Source organism: Desmodus rotundus, chromosome 9 (genome assembly GCF_022682495.2).
Source record: "Desmodus rotundus isolate HL8 chromosome 9, HLdesRot8A.1, whole genome shotgun sequence".
Taxonomy (NCBI): Eukaryota; Metazoa; Chordata; class Mammalia; order Chiroptera; family Phyllostomidae; genus Desmodus; species Desmodus rotundus.
Genome location: NC_071395.1, coordinates 60,942,746 through 60,963,322, shown reverse-complemented (window position 1 = coordinate 60,963,322; position 20,577 = coordinate 60,942,746). Strand labels below are relative to the sequence as shown.

Genomic DNA, 20,577 nt, shown 5'->3' with positions numbered 1-20,577 from the left:
GGGCCAGCAAGGGGCGAGACTTCTGCTTGACAGGCAAGGCCAAGCAGGCGTTTGATAGGCAAGGGACCGGCCTCGGAGACTGGCGGGCCAATGGGCGTACGGGAGAGGGGCCTGTGTGGGCGCCTTCGGAGCTGCCACTAAGGCGTTGCACAGTTTGGCTTCAGCGCCGCCTGTTGCTTGCTAGTCTTAGCCGCTGTCGCCGCAGTTCCGGACGCATCTGCTCCTCGGCCGCACCCGGGCGGCTTGACTGCAGCCATGAGCGTGCTCCGCCCGGATTGAGCCTGCTGCCCTCTAAATTAGTACCTGCCGCCGCCCTCGGACCCGCCTGCACCATGGAATCCCCCGCCTCCAGCCAACCTGCTGGCATACCACAGTCCAAAGGTAGGAGCAGCCGGCCGGGACCTCGGCTTGACTCCGGTGCTGAATCCGGGCCCAGGTGGCGAACCCGAACTCTGTGTGATCCACCCCAGCCCGTTCCGGACCTGGGTAGTACCCCAGCTTCCTCCGGTTCCCAGTCCGGAACCTCACCTGCACCACCGATTTAGGCCCTGGCTTTGCACCAAGGCCCAGACTCAGTCTAAGATCGCGATCTGATCAACCCTCCCCAGGTCGGGAACTCTGACCTCCTTTAGGCCGGAATTGCACCCTGGACAGGAACTCTCCCAATCTGGGTCTCTCAGCTGAACCCAGCTGAATCCAGGTGGGATTCACTCCGATCCTGCACCTAGCCGCCCTTCCACTCCTGGGTCCCAGGCCTGTATCCAGGCTGTGGTTTGACCGACTCCCCATTTGGACCCCAGTGGGGCTCCCCTACCACGGATCTCACTGTAACTGCTACACGCCCTCACCCCCACCCCATGGGTTGCCCTGGCTCTACCTCAGCCCAGAACTCCCAGTCCTCCTCTTCCCCAGCTCTGGCCATCTCGCCTACAAAGGCCCCACAGGGCCCCATCCCTGCTGTCTTGCATCCTGTCCTGCATCCCTGTCTGTCCCCTGGGAACCTCTCTTGGCTTCCCGCCCCTCCCTAAGCACATTGGCTCCTCCTTGTCATGACTTGCATGCTTCTCTCTGCACTGGGGAGCTGGGGGACTGAGGAGCTAACCCTCCCCCCAGCCCTCACCCCTCGCCCAGCCCCAGTGTCTCTGGAGTTGATTGCTACCAGGTCTGCCCCTGCTGTCTGTGGGTTCTGGGTCAGTTGCCAGCCCAGGGTGCTGGCTGTGCAATGGGCTTGTTCTTGTTTTCTCCAAGTAGCCAGCCTTCCTGGAAATTTTTGTGAGGTGGCGGTGCTGCGGTGGCAGCAGGATTTGTCATGCAGGGGATGGGGGCCGGGGGAATGAAACTTGGAGGGCAAAAGGGGGATTTTTTGCAGGAAGAGGAAAGGTTGTTTTTGGCATGTCATTGTCTCAGCAGACTGGGTTGTGTGAGAGGTTTCCAAACAGCATATAGCTCTAATGAATGGGCTGCCTCATTCCAGCAGCAGGAGTGTCAGTGGGCCTCAGTTTCCTTACCTGTAAAATGGGAGTAATTGCACCTACCTTCTCTGGACTCTGGAGTATGATGTGAGAGAGTGAATACTAAAAAGTTTTAAGCAAGAGTGAGTAATGAGATGAAGACCTCAATGGTGCCTGGTGCATAGTAGGTGCTTAGGAAGGGACAGTTGCTGTGCAGTCCTGTAACCATTGTTAGCTTTTTTTTCTTTTTGCTAGAAAGGGCTCAGCCATGTGGGGTCAAGGCCTTGTTAGGTTGCAGCTGCAGAGTTGGTTGGAGTGGGGGTGGGGGCGAAGGTAACAGCTGGCACTTAGTGGTCCCCTAATTAGGGGATGTCCCTACCTCTTTTTCTTTGGAGGGGCCCAGGCAGTGGGAGGGTATGTGGAGTCCTGGGGAGGGGCGGTGGTGGCTGTGAGCCAAAGCCCAGATGGAGGTGGGCAGGGTAATTACATCTTATGTAAGTAAGAGGTCAGATCCCTGGCCATTGCCCAATCACTGTGAGTAACTCAGGAGGCACTCTGGGGGGGGGGGCGGTGACTGGGGAGGGACTTGCGCTGCACAGACCTTGTGGAGCGTGGGAACCAGGAAATCATACACTTCTCCACTCTGGAGACCTGGGAAATCAGAAACTTTTCTCTAGCTTGGGGTCTGGGCCTCATGAAAATAAAAGTTAAAGTTGTAGGTGTGTGAAGGGAAAATGCACTTTGGGGCATTTTCACTACTTGATCCGCCTATGCTGTGCCACCTGGGTCCTGGCTTTGCTCTCCCTGTGCCCTGTGGAGAGAGACCAGGATGAATTTCCAGTTTATGAGTTCAGGTAACAGGTAATGTTGGGTGTGTTAGATGGAGGGCCTCCCCAAGGCCCAGGGACCCTGTCAGCCTTTTTGGGATTTGTGAAAGGAGGTAGTGGGGGAGCCACAATGCCCCCTCACCAAATGTCCCAAAAGCTCCCACTTACAAAATGTTTTTTCATGGGCCATGAGCTCTTTCATGTGTCCCTCAAAACCCCATTTATAGATGAGGAAACTGAGCGCCAGAGATGTTCAATGCCTTGCCTGAGGTCACACCGCTGTGACAGATAGAGCTAGGGTTCTGCCTGGTTTTGTGCTGGATGTTTGAGCTGAGCTGGTGGGATACCCCCTCACGGCTTTACACCTGTGTCCAGCACAGGTGTCTCCTCCAGCCTGTGCCCATCCTGGAGGACGGATTAAGCCAGAGGTGAAGCCTCTTGTGCACAGCCCTTTACAGCTGGCACATTTCATACTCACTACAGTCCCACCTATCTGACAGATGGCAAAACCAAGGTCAGACAGAGGGGTGTGTGGCTGGACCAAGTCCATAGAGCTGGTGCTCACCTGTGTTCTCCCCATCCTGGGCCTCGGGCTCTAGTGTGTTGCTCCTGTCTGGCTCCTCAGGGGAATTTGAACAAAGCAGGGTGTTGTTGGCACTTGACCTTACAGGAATTTTACCTTTGAGTTTCTTGCCTTGCCTTGAGTTGGGTGCCCTGCCTCATCCTCTGTGCCACCAGCCTGAGGAGTTTTCCATGAGTACTCGAGGCCCCAGGCCCTATAGCCCTGTTGGCTTTCCCTGGCCTCCTCACCCATATTCCATCTTTGGCTGAGGTCAGAAGTCAAAAACAGCTGACACTGGAGCCAGTGGGCAGGGGCATGTTTGGTCTGCATGGTCCTGGTTTGCTACCTCATGCTACATTTGTCCTTGGGGACGCCACTGCCCCCTGCCCATGTGCACCCATGTGGGCACTTCATGGTTGATCTTCATGCAGCGCCTGACTGCCCTGTGGTACACTGAGGCTGCAGGGAGCACCATCTTTGTCTGTGCCCTGCTTGCCCTGGTCGCTGCCCTGCCTCCACCCTCTGTCGTGTCCCTTTCCAGCTGTTGGAAAGACTGGAGGGTGGCACCTTGGGGACTTCCTCTATATCTGGTGTGACGCACAGGAAACTATCAGCCAGCCTGTGGCCCAGGGCCTGAAGGGAGCAAAGTTCTCAGTTGCCAGTATGGGGACCAAGCCAGGGTAGTAAGGAGGCTTCTGGTGGGTGAGTCAGCCGGCACTGGGCACTGACTCACCCTCTGGGCATGCCGTACTGCTGGCTGCTGCTTAAAAGGGTGATGGCCTGCTACTTGGTGGGTGAGGAGACTGGGAGCCCCAGCCTCACAGGTCAGCATATGGCCCTAGCTGGGCACTGGAGGTAGGCCCCTTCTTAGACCTCAGCCTTGGCTGGGACCACCCCTTTCTCCCAGGCAGGCCCTCCTGGCTTGGTGCCTGACACACCCTGGAACTTCCTTTGTTAGGCAAGGGCCCTGCTTCCAATTGCTTGTGGAGCAGGAGCATGTGGTGGCAGTTGTTCACTGCCCTTGGCCCTGGGGCTCCTCAGGCGCAGATGCACTGCTGGGGGCTCTGGGAGGCTGAGGAACAAAGGTGGTGTTGGGTTGGCCTGAACTCAGAAGACAGGAGTATAGGGAGGTGCCTGCAGTCAAATCCCAGCCTGCCTCTTTTGCTGTGTGACATGGGACTAGTCATGTCTGGCACATTCACTGTACTCTGTCAGTGCTTTCAGTCCCCTGGGCATGGCCTACCTTTCTGATGAGAGGCCTTGGTTTCTTCACTTGCAGAATGGGAATGGGGACCCCACCTGCCTATCTTGCTGGCAGCCAAAAAGATGGATGTAGATAAACTCATTTCACTCTTGCAGGACAGGAAGCTGGGGGTGGGGGTGGGGGAGGAGCAGAGCCTGAGCCTGGGGGGTGGTGAGTGGGATTGATTTAAATTCTGACTGGTTCCACTGCTTCCTCACATGCCCTCTCTGATCCTGTCTCCTCTCCTGTAAAGTGGGAGGAAATATTCATCCTTTGCAGGGTGGTGGTCAAGATTGGAGACAGTGTTTGTCAAACAAATGGCATCTGTTATTATTTTTATATTGCTGTGGTGATGACAGTTGTTCATTGCTGGATGAATGGGCAGGACTGGAACTTCTGATGGCGGACTAGTAATCTCTGTGACATGAGGGTTCTCAGGCTGCAGGGTCCTGTAATGCCACCAAGAATGTACCTTACTCTTTTCCCACTGGTCCTAAGCTGGAGCTGGGGGCTCCCGTGGACTCTTGGGCCTGGGGATACTGCTGGAGGATGCTACAGGTCTGCCCCTCCCAAAGCATCATGGGGAGGTGCAAGATGGTGAATCAAGAGGACAGGAGCCTCCTAAGCCGGCCCCTCAGTTGGTAGAACTTCAATAGTGCCAGGCACAGTGCTAGCTGAGGGGGCACAGAGGTGAGTGAGGAGTGGCCCCACTCTTAAAGAACTCTACCTGGGGAGCAGGAGGCTTTGGAAATCATGGTTCTGAAAGTCCAGACCCAAGGCCAGGTGTGCTGTGGGCCTGAGGTGTGCAGGGCCTCAGCAACCATGGGCAGGGAGTGTTACCATTTGGTGCCAGAGGAAGAACACTGGAGAGCCAGCATCCCAGCCGGATGGGGCAATGATGAGGCAGGCCTGCCCTGAACTCAACTCCTGACATTGGGGCTTGCAGCCTTAGGGCATCACCCACGTAAGTCAGGCCTGCTTGCTCAGCCATGGAAACCCAAAAAGCTGCATGGAAAGGATATGAAGATCAGACGGTGGCAGTCTGAGAGGCCCCTCACAGCTCACAGACACCAAGTCTGGGTCCACATCTAACTTCGGAGAGGGTCACCGGGCTTACCTTGAAGTGACTTTCCTTCCCCCATACCTCAGGCCCTGGCACAAAGCCCCTGTCACCCTCCTCCTGCCCTGAGGGTCTCTCTGTGGGCTCTCATGACTGAGTTGGCATTCCAGGAGCCACTCTGGCTTCTCTGACCCCATCCCAGCTGGTGGCCTGTTCCTAGAAGCTCTGTACCAACCTTCTGCCATGTCTGGGCTGGGCCTGCACCCTGATGTGCTGACACACCCTGGCCCGGCCCTACCCTGGCATGTGGGGCCCTCTGTTAATTTTCTAGTTGTATGTATATCTTAGACACCAAAAGAATATATAGAATGTACCTCTATATTTTAAAGAATAAGAATAAAATTAATTCAGTGTACCCAATACTCAGTTAAAGAAGTCCTGAAGACTCCTTGGAATTGTCTCCCTAACAACTATCCTGACTTTTAAGTTAATCGTTTCTTTACTTTTTAAATTATTTATATCAATTTTTGAAAATTTTATAAGAGTGTATTTGAGCCAAACTGATGACATAGGCCAGGGAGCAAGATCTCAAATGCTGTGGAGAATGAGTTTTGCACCTTCTTTTGTGCCTTTGGAATTAAGGAGGGGATGTAGGGATGATAACATGAGGGTGGGAGAAGCACCTGGGGATTGCATTACAGGGCAGTTAAGATTACTGCTCTCTCCATTGAAGTTAAGAACAATCTAACAATGGTCAGGGGGGAGTAGGGCGGGGACAGTGGGAAGAGGGGATTACAGGAACTACTATAAAGGACACATGGACAAAATCAAGGGGGAGGGTGGAGGTGGGGGAGGGAGGTGGGTTCAGCTGGGGTGGGGTGGAGGAATGGGGAGAAAAGGCATACAACTGTAATTGAATAACAATAAAAATTAAAAAAAAAAGATTATTGCTCTCTCGAAGGTGGTGCAGTTTAGAAGGAGGGTCTCAAAGGGGCATTTCACAGGTATGTTCACCTAGACACACAGGAACAATGGGAAGGGCTTGCTAAGGAAAAGATAAGCCTTTTAGTAAAGAAGTTATATGCCTGGGACATATTTATGATCAAATCACCCTGTGAGGTTACTTTCCATTTTTTTTTTTTTGTCCACAGTTCCCCCTTTTGTTCATAAATCAGTCGGAAGGATGCATTGATGACCAGCCTTTTGGTTGGATACTGTCTGTGGTCTCACAGTGCTAAGAAGACTCACTCCTAGGAAGTCTCAGTATTGATCTCATCTTGTTGACTGTTGGGGATGGGGCAATGCTGTTACCATGGGGTCTGAGTTGAAGAACAGGTAAATGGAAGGCAGTCAGGCCTTCACTGCAAAGAAACAAACAAACAAAACACAAAAAACCCACTCTAGATCAGTTCTGTCCTGTGAACTCTAATGATCTGAGTTTTGCATGCTGTCCCATTTTTCTACATTTGGCATCTAGTATAACATTTATACATGTTCAGTAATCATGAACTGTTCGACCAAAAAAATCCCAATGGACAAGTATAACTATCATGACTAATATCTTTGGAAGACAGGTAAAGACAATCATACAAAACGAATTCTGAGTTCAATATTAATCCATAGGCATACAGGTCTTGGGACAGCCATCTGCCTGTGGTGTCAGGAGCTTCTCGTCCTGGAGGAGTCTTTGACGCCTGTTGTAGGTAGAGGTCAGTGTCAGAGATGGGGTGGATGTCCATTCATGGTTAGGTGCCTGATGAGGTCCCTTCCAATGAGGTTGGAGAGTGTCTTTTATTTGATGTCTTTTCCTAGAAACAAAATCAACAGGTGTCAGTCAATGATTTTTAAAGTCTTTGTGTCCTGCAAGCTTGCTGTGAAATAGGAATTTGCAGTTACTTATTTTGCATTTCCTCGAAGTGATTTTAATCGCACATTGACAATAGTGTGAGGTGTTTCCTTTCAACAGCATCAGCTCGTAAGTTCCTGTATCTAATTTAATTCCAGCTTAAATGCATAAAGGAATGGAGACATTGAAAAATGGGGAGCCAGAAAGTCAGGGTTTCCATAGCCCTGACTATTTAATTTTTTTATCATTTAACCTCTAGAAACGTATTTCATACACATCAAAGTCAATTATTAACATGGACTTATTTTTGTAAAATCCAGGCAAAACAGAGACATGTCTGTTTTACTTAAACCACCAAACTTAAGCTAGATTTTATTTACTAAGGGTTAATCTTAGATCACATGAACTTGGAAAGCATTTCAGTTAGTTTTAGAATACCCAATTCTTTCATTTTTTTAAAGATTTTAATTCTTTATTATTAGAGAGAGGGGAAGGGAGGGAGGTAGAGAGGGAGAGAAACGTCAATGAGTGGTTGCCTCTCAACGCGCCCATCACTGGGAACCTGGCCTGCAACCCAGGCATGCGCCCCGACTGGGAATCAAACCAGTGACCCTCCAATTCACAGTCTGGCTCTCAATCCACTGAGCCACACCAGCCAGGGCAGAATACCCAATTCTTACAAGTGCTTGCCTTTAAATTAATTTTAATAATACCCTCTGAAAGTAGAAAATTATCTCACATTTAAAACATACATACATAGACTTACACAGACAGATACAGAGAACAGTTGGGTCCAAATTCGGTTTTGGAGGAATTTACAATTTATATCTATCCTTGACAAGTGAGATTCCAAGTGACCTTCCTCCTTGTAAGATAAGGACAGCCATTTTTTTAAGTATATTTTATTGCTTATGCTACTACAGTTGTCCCAATTTTTTCCCCCTTTGCCACCCTCTGCCTGGTACACCCCTTCCCTCCGGCATTCCCTCCAGCCCCCGACCTTAGTTCATGTTCATGGGTTGTGCATATAAGTTCTTTGGCTTCCCCATTTCCTATACTATTCTTAACCTCCCCCTGTCTATTTTTTACCTACCAGTGATGCTTCTTATTCCCTGTACCTTTTCCCCCGTTCTCCTCCTTCTCCCTCCTGGCTGATGGCCCTCCATATGATCTCCATTTCTGTGATTCTGTTCCTGTTCTAGTTGTTTGCTTAGTTTGTTTTTGTTTTTTAGATTTAGTTGTTGATAGTTTGTTGTCATTTTATTGTTCATAGTTTTGATCTTCTTTTTCTTAAATAAGTCCCTTTAACATTTCATATTATAATGGCTTGGTGATGATGAACTCCTTTAGCTTTACCTTGTCTGGGAAGCACTTTACCTGCCCTTTAATTTAAATGATAGCTTTGCTGGATAGAGTAATCTCTGTTGTAGGTCCTTGCCTTTCAAGACTTTGAATACTTCTTGCCTGCAAGGTTTCTTTTGAGAAATCAGCTGACAGTCCTATGGGAACTCCTTTGTAGGTAACTCTCTGCTTTTCTCTTGCTGCTTTTAAGATTCTCTCTTTATCTTTAACCTTTGACATTTTAATTATGTGTCTTGGAGTGGTCCTCTTTGGTTCCAACTTGTTTGGGACTCTGTGCTCCCTGGACTTGTATGTCTATTTCCTTTGCCAAATTAGGGAAGTTTTCTGTATTTTTTTCAAATAAGTTTTCAGTTTCTTGCTCTTCCTCTTCTCCTTCTGGCATCTGTATGATTTAGATGTTGACATGTTTGGACATGTCCCTCCTGGTTTTTAATCACCACATGTGAATGTGGAACCACCCATCCCACTGCCTTGCCCACCACACTCTGTCCTTTCTGCTCCGGCTCCCTTTCTCCGCCCCTCCTACCTGTCTGGATGAATATTTCTTTTTTAAATCCTTAGTTGTCGGATTTCCATATAGTTTGATTTTCTGGCAGTTCTGGTTGGTTTTTGTTTTGAAGTTAGTGGTGTTCCCTCTTACAGTTGTGCAAGGAAGAGAAGTGGATCTACCTATACCTCCATCTTGGCCAGAAGTCCTAAAAAGGACAGCCAATTTTAATACTTCAAAGAAGAGGGTTGACACCCAAACAACATTATAAATTGACCCATTTATCTAAAAAACTTAAGCTCTCTTTTTTTTTGTAAATTCTTTTATATAGTTTAGCTTAAGGGAAAAGGTTATTTTAAGTTCTTTTTTAAAAAATATTTTATTTATTTTTAGAGAATGGTAGGGAGGGAGAAAGATAGGGAGAGAAGCACTGATGTGTGAGAGAAAGCTCACCTCTTGCAGCCCCCTACTGGGGCCTGGCCCACAACCCAGGCATGTGCTTGACCGGGAATCCAACTGGCAACCTTTCAGTCAGCAGGATGAGCCCAACCCTCTGAGCCACACCAGTCAGGGCCATTTTAAGTTCTGAGACAGTCTCTAATAGTTGTTTCTTCCTTCCTTCCTTCCTTCCTTCCTTCCTTCCTTCCTTTTCTTTCTTTTCTTTCATTCTGCCTAATTTTATACCTGGTCTGTTGGGAACAACTATCATCATTCCACTTTTTGGGTTGAGGAAGCAAGTGCCCTTTCTGTTTTGGAGCTAAAGAGCTCTCAATCTCTCATTCAACCAGCAAAGAGTTTTGTTCAGACTCTCAGTAAGCAATCCAGTTAAAAAGCCTAAATTAAAAGCAGCAACCCATTTTTTTCCACTTTCCTTGGGTTATCTTAGCCTTCATCTATCTCAGGGATTTTTCTAAGAACAGCTCTAGTAAAGTCATGGCTTGCTGCTTACAGAAAGGAGGCCTAGAATTCTGAGAGAAGACTTGCCCAAGCTCGCCTGAGGAAGAGCAGGGAGCCGGTGGTGCACCATGGACCCTTGCTTGTACCTTGTACCGGGTCCTGGTCTGCAGGGTGGTCCCAGATGGGCTTCTTCTAAATCCCATCTCACTATGCCAAGTAAATGTCAGTGTATGAAATATCCGAACCTATACAGAATGTGTATGCGACATCATTTGAGCCAAACTGACAACAAACTGATATTCCAGGAACAATATCTCAAATGCTCTCCCTTTATTGTTTTTTTAAAATCGAGCTTGCACTTACATGTGGTATATTTAAGCTTGCTGTTCTGTAGAATCCTCAGGCCCACGTCCACACCATGGTCCATGGGGCCAGCATTGGTATGTGGTGGTGGGGAGAGGCTAGAGCCAGCCAGCTGGGTTCAGGCCTGTGTCCTCCACTCAGGAGCTGTGTGGCCTTCATTTCCTCACCTGCATCATGGGATGACACTTGCACCTAAACTGTGTGGGTGAGAACTCAGTGGCTTAGAGTTCCCATATATGAGTGTTTGCAGCTGTTCTTGTTGCTGTAAGTGACTCTTAAATTCCCAGACTCACACTGTGCAGTGCTTGGCCCGTGCAGCTGTGCTGACAGCCCTGACTTTCTTCATCTGTGTGACTGTGCTGATGACACAGCTCCAAGGGCTCGTCCTAAGGATTGTGTCAGCCACTGGGCATGAAGTGATCAGCGCAGGGCCTTAGGTGTCCATGGTAGTGTTTGGGCACAACGAGGAAGTAAACAGGGAACTGGGGAACATTGCTGGGCATCCAGGATGCAGGTGATGTGGGTGGTCGTTGGCTCTTGAGGCTTGGGCAGGATGCCTGCTCATGACTGCTCTGGGGATGGGGTTGGAAAATGTTCCCTGCCCTCTTTGTCTCTCTGCTTGTCAGTGACTTGACATTCTGGTCTGCTCCGTATCCTCCTGCTACTGGTGCTGCTTGCTGCCCATGCCAGCTTGCCTAGGGCAGGCCCCATGATGGTGGCTGGATGCTCGATGCTGAGCCTATGGGAACTTCCAGGTGGGAGGGGCTGGTTTTAAGCTCAGCTGTGTCCCGACTCCCTTTGTGACCTCCTGAGCCTCAGTGTTCTCATCTGACTCGGGAATAAAAACACCCACCTCTCAGGCTGCTGTTGAAGGTGACAGGAGTGACCTGTCAAGTCCAGGGGCACATTAGGTGCCCAATCAGTGCTTAATTTGCACCTGAGCTACATATAAGTGTTTTTACCACCAAGAATACCTTTTTAGGTATTTCTTCTATCAACCGCGTTTGGTAAGATTTTGTTTTGATACTAATGATAATAAAAGCAAGAATGGCATTTGATAAGGAAAAGCACTTCTGCCGTTTTGTCCAGCCAGGGGTATGGGGCCCATCAGTGCTCCCAGGTGGCCTGGGGGAGCCTGGATAACCCTACACTGGCCCCACACACAGTGGGAGCTAAGCCCAGGAGCTTAGGCACCAGGAGGGCCCCTTCCCCGTGAGGCCCTGGGAAGGAGTGGTGTCACTCAGGGAATATCCCTCTCCAGTCATAGCCTCTTGAAGCCTGGAACTTGGGCTGTACAGTCTGGAGGCCCACCTTGCCTTCTGGGGGCCCACTCTGTGGTCTAAGGATTCACCTCAGTAACTGGCGGCCTTTGGGCCAGGGCCAGGGTAGCCAGTGATCCAACCCCATTTGGTGCCAGGCATTTAACATGCAGAATCTCATTTAGCCCTCCCGGTTACCTAGCATCATGGCTGTGTTTTTCCCCCTTGAATATCACTGAGTTTTATAAGTACACAGGCCTAGAGTGGAGAGTGACTTACCAAGGTCACACAGATCTGTCTTCAAGCTGGGCTTTGTCTTAATAACCCTGACTTGGGCTTGTTCTCTCTAGGAGGTCAAGGCCATTACACTCTGCAGACTGTCAAGGAAGGAAGCTGAGGCTCAGGGAGGGGGTTTGGCTTGCTCATGGTCACACAGCAGCACAGATTTCCTGGTGCCAAAGCCCGTCCTTCGTCACTCGTTTTCTGTCGGCCTCTGCCAGGGAGGCTTGGGGGTGGGTGGGGCATGGCATGGCCACAGGTGAAGTGTGGGGAGCCAGGATCTGGTGGCCTGGGGAGAAGCACTGGTCCAGTTAGCTTGTGGCCTGTGTTCAAGTCCTGACTGTCCTGCGGCCCTGGTGCATGACCCTGGACAAGTTCCCTAGGTCTCTGGCCCAATATCTGCACTGGACTGTCTCTGAGCACCACCAGTTCCGAGCAGCTCCTGCTGCCAGGAGCCTCTGAGAAAGACACCAGGAAGCCCGGCTGCTACCTTTAGATGGAGGAGGACACTGAGCCCCAGACCTACAGCAGCCCAGGACACGGAGTTGAAGTAGGGTCTCCTACTTTCTTATTATTTTATTTGTTACTTACATTTCAGTAGCTGGTACTGCTCATAGTTAGGAATCTCAAAGGTACAGAAAGAGCTCTTTGCTTTTCCTGGACTCCTCTGTGAGGAGACCAGCATTGTCTCTCTCTCACAAATTCTGCTCTCCTCCTCCTGCTCCTACTGTACTTGGGACTCAACTCTCCCTCACCCCACAGAATGTTCACCCTGCCATCCTGCCAAGGAGCCCACCAGACCCTTGCCACTCCTCTGCCAGTCTGGAGTTTATAAACCCTGAACCCCTTGGTACAACAGACATAAGAAAACACTTCCCTCATGGGGCTGCTAAGAGTATTAAGAGAGTAGCCCTCTGGGGCTGAGGCCTGTTGTTATCTTGGGTACCGTGCGTATCCAGATGGCTTTGTCTAATCTTCCATATGTCAGGCACTGCTAAGGCTTGGCGATGATAAGCTCCTTGGACACACCCAATAATCCTGAGAGGTTGGTCCACTATCCCTATTTCACAGTTGAGGCCACATTACCCAGAGAGGTTAAGTCACTATGCTCACGTGCCTGAGGGCTAGGAAGTGGCTGAGATGCAATTTGAACTCAGGCTGCCTGGCTCCAGAGTCAGTACATTTTGCTATCTGCCTCTCAGATAGTAACTCCAAATGGTGACTTGTGAGAAGTGACAGGAGGGAAGCCAGTTGGACACTAGGACAGCCAGTAGTAAGGGGACTTAGCTGGAGTAACCAGGAGAGCCTCCCTGAGTAGGTGGAAGGTGAGGATTGTATACCAGCTAGGACGAAGTTGCAGGGAAGAGCATTCTAGGCAGCAGGAACAGAATGTGCAAAGGCCTTGAGGTGGGAAAGAAGGTGGCTTCTTTAAGAAATGGTGAGCGGGAGGAGACAAAGGCAGGGCTGACGAAGTGGTGGGCGTTGTGTCTACAAGCAGGGTGCCTCTCTTTACTCTCTGCATGCTGCCTGTGGTACTACTGGGAGGCCAGTGCGGGCCGAGGACACATAGACACCTGGTGCCGTGCCCCTCTGCACTGGACACCCTGCAGACTGAGGCTGCACAGTTGTGGTTTTTGGTGGTGTCCTATGAAACTCTGTTTGTTGTGGTGATGGTCCCCACAGTAGCCTTGCACCTGGGCAGCCCTGGGCTACCTGGCTATCTGGACCGGTGCTGATGTCTATGGCAAACGGTGGCAGCAGTGGCCTGTGGCCTGTGGCCTCTTGCTGGGCTGTCTCCATGGCACGGCTGCCCCAGGGAGACCATGTCACTCCAGATGCAGGCCTGGTGACCCTGCCATATGGGCAGGAGGGCAAGAAGGCCACCCATGCTCCTCCCACCCACCCAGTGCATGTGCTCGAGGCAGCCTCTGCCCCTCACGAGGCCTGGGAGGAAAGCAGATGGGAGCCCACCTTCACTGAGCGTCTTGTGCCTCCTCACATGGTCCTTACTCATCTGGACTGGACACAGGTGTGGGAGCTCCCTTGACAGATAGACAAACCAAGGCTTGGTGAGGGGAGCACACCTTATAACAGTCTTCAATCCCAGAGTAGGAGAGCGGTGTGCAGGATGGAGCCAGAGGAAGGTGCCAAGAGCTGACTAGTGTGGGGGAGGGGTGGCTGGGCCCTAGCCAAACCCCCAGTGAATTACTAAGTTTAACATAAAATATTTAACTTCCTAGTTACAAAAAGCATCAAGTCAAGAATAAAAGCTACCCGTAGTTCTCATTACTCAGGATGAAATTTTTCACCTCTGTGGAGAGGCTGATGATGACTGTGGTGACCGTTTCTGGTCCCTTATAGGACCACCTACTGAGTGCCAAGACCTGTGCCAAGTGCCTTGCAGATGAGACCTCATCTTGGCAGGCAGTTGGGCATTTCTTTGAGGTCCTCCTCTCTGGTTGGGCACCTGCAGTGCAGACAGGAGGGTCCCATGAGGGGTCTCAGCCAGGGTGCAATGCTGGACTTCCTTGGGCTGCCACACAGCAGACAGTGTTAGGTACATCAGCCTGGCAGCAGCCTCCAGCACCCTGCAACCAAGGGCCCCCGTGCCTATCCCAGTGGTGACCTCAGAAGACCCAGGGGCAGCACTGAAGTAGCCTCAGGAATGAATGGTCCTGCGTGCCTTGTCTTTTCTCTGTTTTCCTCTTGCTGTGTGGGCTGTACTGGGCCTAAGGAGACCTGGGGAGGACAGCAGAAGGTGCCACCGTGCTTCCTGTTGGAGGGTGTGACAGGCCTGTCCCTCTGAAAGTTCCCTGCAGGAGGGGCACTGTGAGCCACCAGCCTGGCCCGATGGGGTCTCTGAGTCAACAAACCCAGGTGTACTCCCCAGCCAGACCCCTGACTCACTGTGCAGCAACTTCACCTTTGAGCCTCAGGTTCCCCAAATAAAGTGAGGTTAAGGTCTCCTCCCTTAGGGTCACAGTGGGGCCACATGTGTGATAGGCTACCTCTTTGTTGGATGAAAGCTTTGAATTGAGACCCACCCACCCCCTGACAACCATCAGCTTCGTTTCTTCTGTAAAATGGGGTGAAGATGCCTCTCACATGAGGTCATGATTAGGCGACTGGTGCACCCCTGTGCAGGGAGGAGTGGATGGTGGGTGCCCAGTGAGTACAGCTGCTACTACTGCTGCTGCTGTTATTACTGTTTGTGGAAGCTGCTGTTTCCTGAGGCCTCTGGGTCAGGCCCTGGGCAGTGCAGCAGCTCTGATGTGGGCTGAGTGTGAGAGCTGCACTAAGTGCTTTACTTGGTAACTACAAAGTAGCTGCTATTTGTATCCCTATTTCATGGAGGAAGATACTGAGGCTCACAGAGCAGTGGAGAGTGGCCTGAGGTCATCCAGCCTATAAGGGGCAAAGGTAGGATTTGATATTAGAGCAGAGAGAGCCCATCCTTTTGACCTGGCATCTGGGGGTCCCTGAGGTGGCTTCTGTGGAGAGATTGCTGTGCTCTGCCCCTCTACTCCAGTGTAGACACTGCGAGCCCATCCCTCTGTGTGCTCTGTTTCCTTGTCCTTCATCAGTTCTGAGGACAGCTGGGCCCAGGCCCCGTCTTCCCAGTTGTAATAATAACCTCATCCCATCACTTGACATTGGTGCCAGGCACCCTGGCCACTGGACTTGAGCATGCAGGCCCCCGTGCTAGGTTCTCAGATGAGGCACTGAGGCCACACAGGGGTGCGTGGCAGAGACTGAGTTTGAACCTGGTGCCGAGGTGGCTTCAGGTCTGGGACCGACCAGTACTTCATGCACACTGGTCCATGGCGAGCCTTGCATGGTTCTTAGCTCCCCAGGGACAAGAGTGTGTCAGCAGTGGTGGTGTAGGGCGGGTGGGAGAGCAGAGCAGGTGGCAGGGCTGTGCGGAGAGGCAGGAAGGATTGTCCTGCAGGAGCAGGTGCCTGAGCATCACCATTTCTGTTGAGTGGTTTGGGGGAGTCATAGTCGAGTCCCAGCTCTGCTACCCATGCGCTTTGTAACCTGGGCAGATCACTTCCTTTTTCTGGAAAACAGAGCCCCCAATCTGGGCACCTGGCAGCAGGGGCTGTGAACTCAAGCCCGCCTCGCTCCTCAACGGGATCCCTGCTGTCTCCAGACCTTGCTCTCCTGCCTGTGACAGGACGCTGTGTCTTCTTCAAAGGGCAGTCCTGATGAGAGCCTCCTCCTCTGCTGTGCCAGCCCCAGCCATGTCCTGTGTTCCACAGTGCTGAGGCTCCTGGAGCCCTGCGCTGTATCCTGACCCGGCCACACTCAGCTGGTTTGAGAAGCATAGAGCTCAGCCACATCGGGGCTCAGGAATGCCAAGCCCCTCACCTGTCCTCAGTGTGGAGGAGCAGAGAGGCATTGCTTGGGGACTCAGGCCCACCAGGCACCCTGATGAGGGGAGTGGACTTCCGGGCTGTTTCTTGGACTGGGTAGCAAAGGCAAGAGCTGTGGGCAGAGAGAAGTGAGTCCTGGGCTTCGGCCAGGGGCTCCCCAGCCTGAGTCTGCTCCAAGTCTCCCAGCCAACCCTGAGGTGGGTGTTTGCATTCTAAGGTGCATTCTAAGGCTCAGAGAAGGGATGGGTGGCTGAGCTGGGAACTGAAAGGAGCTTTCCCTGTTTCAGATGCACCCACCAAGGTCCGTGCTCAGTGGGAGGGCATCTGTTTTAGTTTGCTAGAGGCCACCAGAACAAAGCACCCCAGGCTGAGGGCCTTCCCAGAACCTTACTGTCTCACAGACACCTCACCATCTCTCCCTTTTAGGAAAATCCAAGAGGAAGAAGGACTTACATATATCCTGTGTGTCCAAGCCGCCCGTGCCCAACCCCACGTGAGTCTGTCTCAGTGTCTCCTCTGGCTCATCCTGGAGAGGCTTCCTGGAGGGGGCTGAGCGGACTAGAGCAAGCCACAGGGAGTGTGCGCCAGGCTGAGCCTCCTGTGAGCCTGTTGGGTAGGGGGGTTGGCGGGGGGGGGGCTGCATGCATCTTGTGTCAGTGCTGGGCCTTTTCTCAACTCACCTCAGAGATGTGAAAGTGAGGCCCCGTGGCCCTGGCACAGCACATGCTCAGTGACAGAGGTGCCCTGAGGCATGCTGCCTCCTGGAGATAGGACATGCTTGTGGTCCCAGTGCCAGGCCGTTTGCTCTTTCTCTCAGGGGAAGGGTATGGTTCTCTCAGAGGCTCAGGGGGTCTGTTTTTTCCCCACAGCCCCCCCAGGAACCTTGATTCCCGGGCCTTCATCACCATTGGAGACAGGGTAGGTGCTGGTTGCAGCCTGGGGGGCCTTCATGAATTTTCATCTGACATGGGCCTGAGCTGACCTCATATGGCCACTGGGAGGTGGCTGTGGGTATCAAACAGAGGTGGCTTTGGAGAGGAGCCTCACTCCTTGGAGGCTGGCTATTGGGCCTTGGACCTTCCACTCTCTGACCTTCCTATCTGGAATGGGGACAGTGGCCTGCCTCATGGGGCCCTGCTGAGTTTCCTGACCTTAGAGTTTGTCCCCATATAGCCTGTGGAAACAGTGTGTGGGACACGCAGACTCCTAGCCCAGCCATTGGACCATGCCTGGGACCCTGCACTCCGCGTGTAGCTCTGCTGGCTTGGGCAGCAGGGCCTGAGACTCCTGGCTCGGGGGGCTGAACCTCACCCACCAGCAACACTGAGGGGCTCTTGGTAGAGCTCTCACTCCAGGGGCCTCTCCTTGGCCTATGGCATCTCTCAGGCTTATTTTTCCTCCCTGACACTTGTCACTGTTTGATGTGCAGGTCACCTACTTTCCTATTTATTTATTTATTTATTCATTCATTCATCTGTCTCCAGCAACAAGGGCATGAAAGAGAGTAGGCGGCCCAGGGCCACACTGCTCACTGTGAGGGCAAGGCCCTTGTTTTGTTCTACGTCCCCAGTGCCTAAAACAGACTCACACATAGTAGGAATTCAGTAAATACTGGTTGAACAAATGACTCATCTTACACACCTGAGCGGGTTGGGGGACAGGAGGGAAGGGGGATCTCTTGAGCTCCCTCTGTCCACTGGGGGCATTTCACAGGTTGTCTTATTTACACCTTGCAACAGCCCTTGGGTATGGGTGCTGTGCCTGTTTTATAGAGGCTCAAAGAGGCTAAGTGACTTGACCCAGGTCACACAGCAGGAAGTGATTGGTGCAACCTGGAGTTGAGCCCAGGTCTGAATGACTGGCTGCCTTCTCTTTCTGCTGCCCTTGCCATCTCCACTGACTGAGGTGAGGGCCAGCTCCTGATTTTTGACATTCTCTCTTTTCTGTTCTCCAAGAACTTTGAGGTAGAGGCCGATGACCTGGTGACCATCTCGGAGCTGGGGCGCGGAGCCTATGGGGTGGTGGAGAAAGTACGGCACACCCAGAGTGGCACCATCTTGGCTGTTAAGGTAAGCAGGGAGCCTTGCCAGGAAGTGCTGGGCCACAGGAGGCTGCCTGGCGTGGGGCTGAGCCTGCCCAGCCCTCATATGAGAGATGGCGGGGAGGAGGGTGCTCGCCTCCTCCTGCGTGGCCCCTTACCTACAGCCGTCTCCCCTGCAGCGGATCCGGGCCACCGTGAACTCCCAGGAGCAGAAGCGTCTGCTTATGGACTTGGATGTGAACATGCGCACGGTTGACTGCTTCTACACTGTCACCTTCTATGGGGCCCTCTTCAGAGAGGTGTGGCCTTGGCAAGAGGGCGGGAGGCGGGTGCTGGGCTAGGGGCTCGGGGCTCAGACCACCCTGCCCTTACCTTCTGTCTGCATACCTGCCCCATCCACCTAGCCTGCAGCCTACTTTTGATCATTTTGGGCCCTTAGCAGACACTTGCTGAGTGTCTGTGAGGGCCAGGTGCTGGGCACAGGAATGAAAACAGGCCCTGCCTACCTGGGAGGCAGAAGAGCAGGGCCCTTGAGAGCTCTGGCCGAGGAGCCTGACTGCCTGGCTTCTTTGCTTCCTGCCTCAGTTTCCTGGTCTATGAAATGAGACCAGTGAGTGATTGTACCCACCTCACAAGGTTGTCATGAAGATAACATGATGTGGCCCAGGGCCTGGCACACAGTGAGTGTGTCACAAGGTTGTGTGACCACCTGCCTCATCAGCATTCTGGCCAGGAGGGTAGAACTCCGAGCAGGGCTCCTGTGGAGGTGTGTGCAGGTGTGATTCTGGGTCTGTGGGGCCAGAGGAATTGGGGAAGCCCAGGGAGTGCGACCTGTGGGGCCACAGGTGGGCTCCTGCCGGATGGCATAAAGGGCTGGTATGGAGTGAATGGAGACCAGAGCCCCCATTAGATGGGCTTGGTCTGTGATGGTCATTTACCACCTGGGGTTCAGGGGCAAGGTCAGGGCTCTCCCAGCCCAGCCTCACTCTTTGAGCTCCTGTGGGTCCCTGAGCATGCTGGTGGGCCAGACCCAGTGGTGGATCAGTCGGTGCCTTGTCATCCATACGTCTGTTTGGCTAAGTGCCCACTGTGTGCTAGGTTCAAGCTGTTTGTCCCCTTGCTGCTGAGGAGACAGACACACACCCAGACCTCGCCGCATGCTGGGTCAGAGCTGGCAGAGAAGCTGGGGGGCCTGGGGCTGCGCCTAGGAGATGTTGCACCCAGCCTTCCCAAGAGGGCTGTCTTGAAGGACATGCAGGGATTTGCTAGGGAACAGGTGGAGGAGGCAGGGCACTGCAGGTGAAGGAGGTTGCCCCCAGCCAGGGCCAGAGCTGGGTGAGCTGAGCCCTGTGTTGGGGGCATCGGGGCCGAGGCAGGAGGGCTCTGCAGGGCTGGGTCAGGGGCTGAGCCGCAGACAGGTCCTGTAGGTTCCTGTTGGAAGGACACAGTCAGCCGTGTGTTTTAGTCACTTCTCCCTGGAAATTACCATGAAATCAAGGATCAGATAGGGGAGACCAGAGGTGACAGGGCTGGGGGAGGCCAGTGTGTGGCCCCAGCAGTGTAGGCAAGCCTGGAAGGTGAAGAAGTGGGCGGGTCAAGAGACTTTTGGGAGGCAGGATGGGAGGAGCTGGGAGCTCAGTAAATCTCAGGGCTGAGGGATGGGCAGATATGTCTGCCAGAGGCCTGGCCAGAGGAGGCACCAGGCAGGCTGTCCAGGCACAGGTGCAGCCCCAGGTGGGCCTGAGCTAACCTCCGGGCATCCACCCACAGGGAGATGTGTGGATCTGCATGGAACTCATGGACACATCCCTGGACAAGTTCTACCGTAAGGTTCTTGATAAAAACATGACGATTCCAGAGGACATTCTGGGGAAGATTGCTGTGTCTGTAAGTGGCCTCAAGCCTCGGTGGGGTCGGGACTTCTAGGCACATGCCAGAGGCCTCAGCCTGGCCGCAGCAGGCCCAAAGCCCAGTCTGACAGTGGTATTTTGGGCAGAGTTGGGCACCAGTGTAGCCCTGAACCTGGTTGACTGCCCCCCAGGGGCCCAACTTCTCAACCCTGGACCAGAGCCTTTTTGCTGAGGAGACCCTGGAGCCTAGGTCTCCCAGAACCACACAGATTTGGCAGCTCCTGGGTTTTTAGACCTTTGTGTGCAACTCCCAAGCTTGCTAGACCATTTAAAAAATGACTTAGTATTTACAACTGTGTCATCCTGAGGCAGCTCAAAGAGGAATCAGCTAAGTTGAGGGAAAGGTTAGCATCCAAACGTTTGCCTTTTGAGGTGCAACATTGCTAGAGGAGGGTAGCGACACTGGGCTTGAGCACTGTGACAACCAGAAGAGAAAAGGAAATGGGTATACCCGTGGCTTTTAATTCTGGCTGCATTGGGTATTGAGTCAGAATTTTGGGGGATAATTTCTCAGGCTCCCCTACTCTGTCCTCCTCAGTGGGACAGCTCCAGCACGTAGTCCACTAGCTCTGCTGAGGGAGGGAGAGGAGGCAGGAAGGCCACAGAAGGGCTGG

General features: G+C 52.5%; 1 protein-coding gene across 3 annotated transcripts in view; it reads left to right on the top strand.

The window, feature by feature from the left end:
• Positions 1-51: 51 nt before the first annotated feature.
• MAP2K3 (mitogen-activated protein kinase kinase 3) overlaps positions 52-20,577 on the top strand; it is a 37,341-nt gene continuing 16,815 nt past the window's right edge. Inside the window, exons 1-6 of one of the 3 annotated variants that reach the window (XM_045199041.2) lie at positions 53-381; positions 16,439-16,505; positions 16,882-16,930; positions 17,968-18,081; positions 18,233-18,352; positions 19,824-19,940. In XM_045199041.2, the coding sequence (XP_045054976.1) occupies positions 333-381; positions 16,439-16,505; positions 16,882-16,930; positions 17,968-18,081; positions 18,233-18,352; positions 19,824-19,940 (516 nt within the window). In that variant the 5' untranslated portion in view covers positions 53-332. Of the gene's footprint in view, positions 382-16,438; positions 16,506-16,881; positions 16,931-17,967; positions 18,082-18,232; positions 18,353-19,823; positions 19,941-20,577 lie in introns of all 3 variants that reach the window. The other 2 variants (XM_024564924.3, XM_045199042.3) reach the window with 2 other exon arrangements.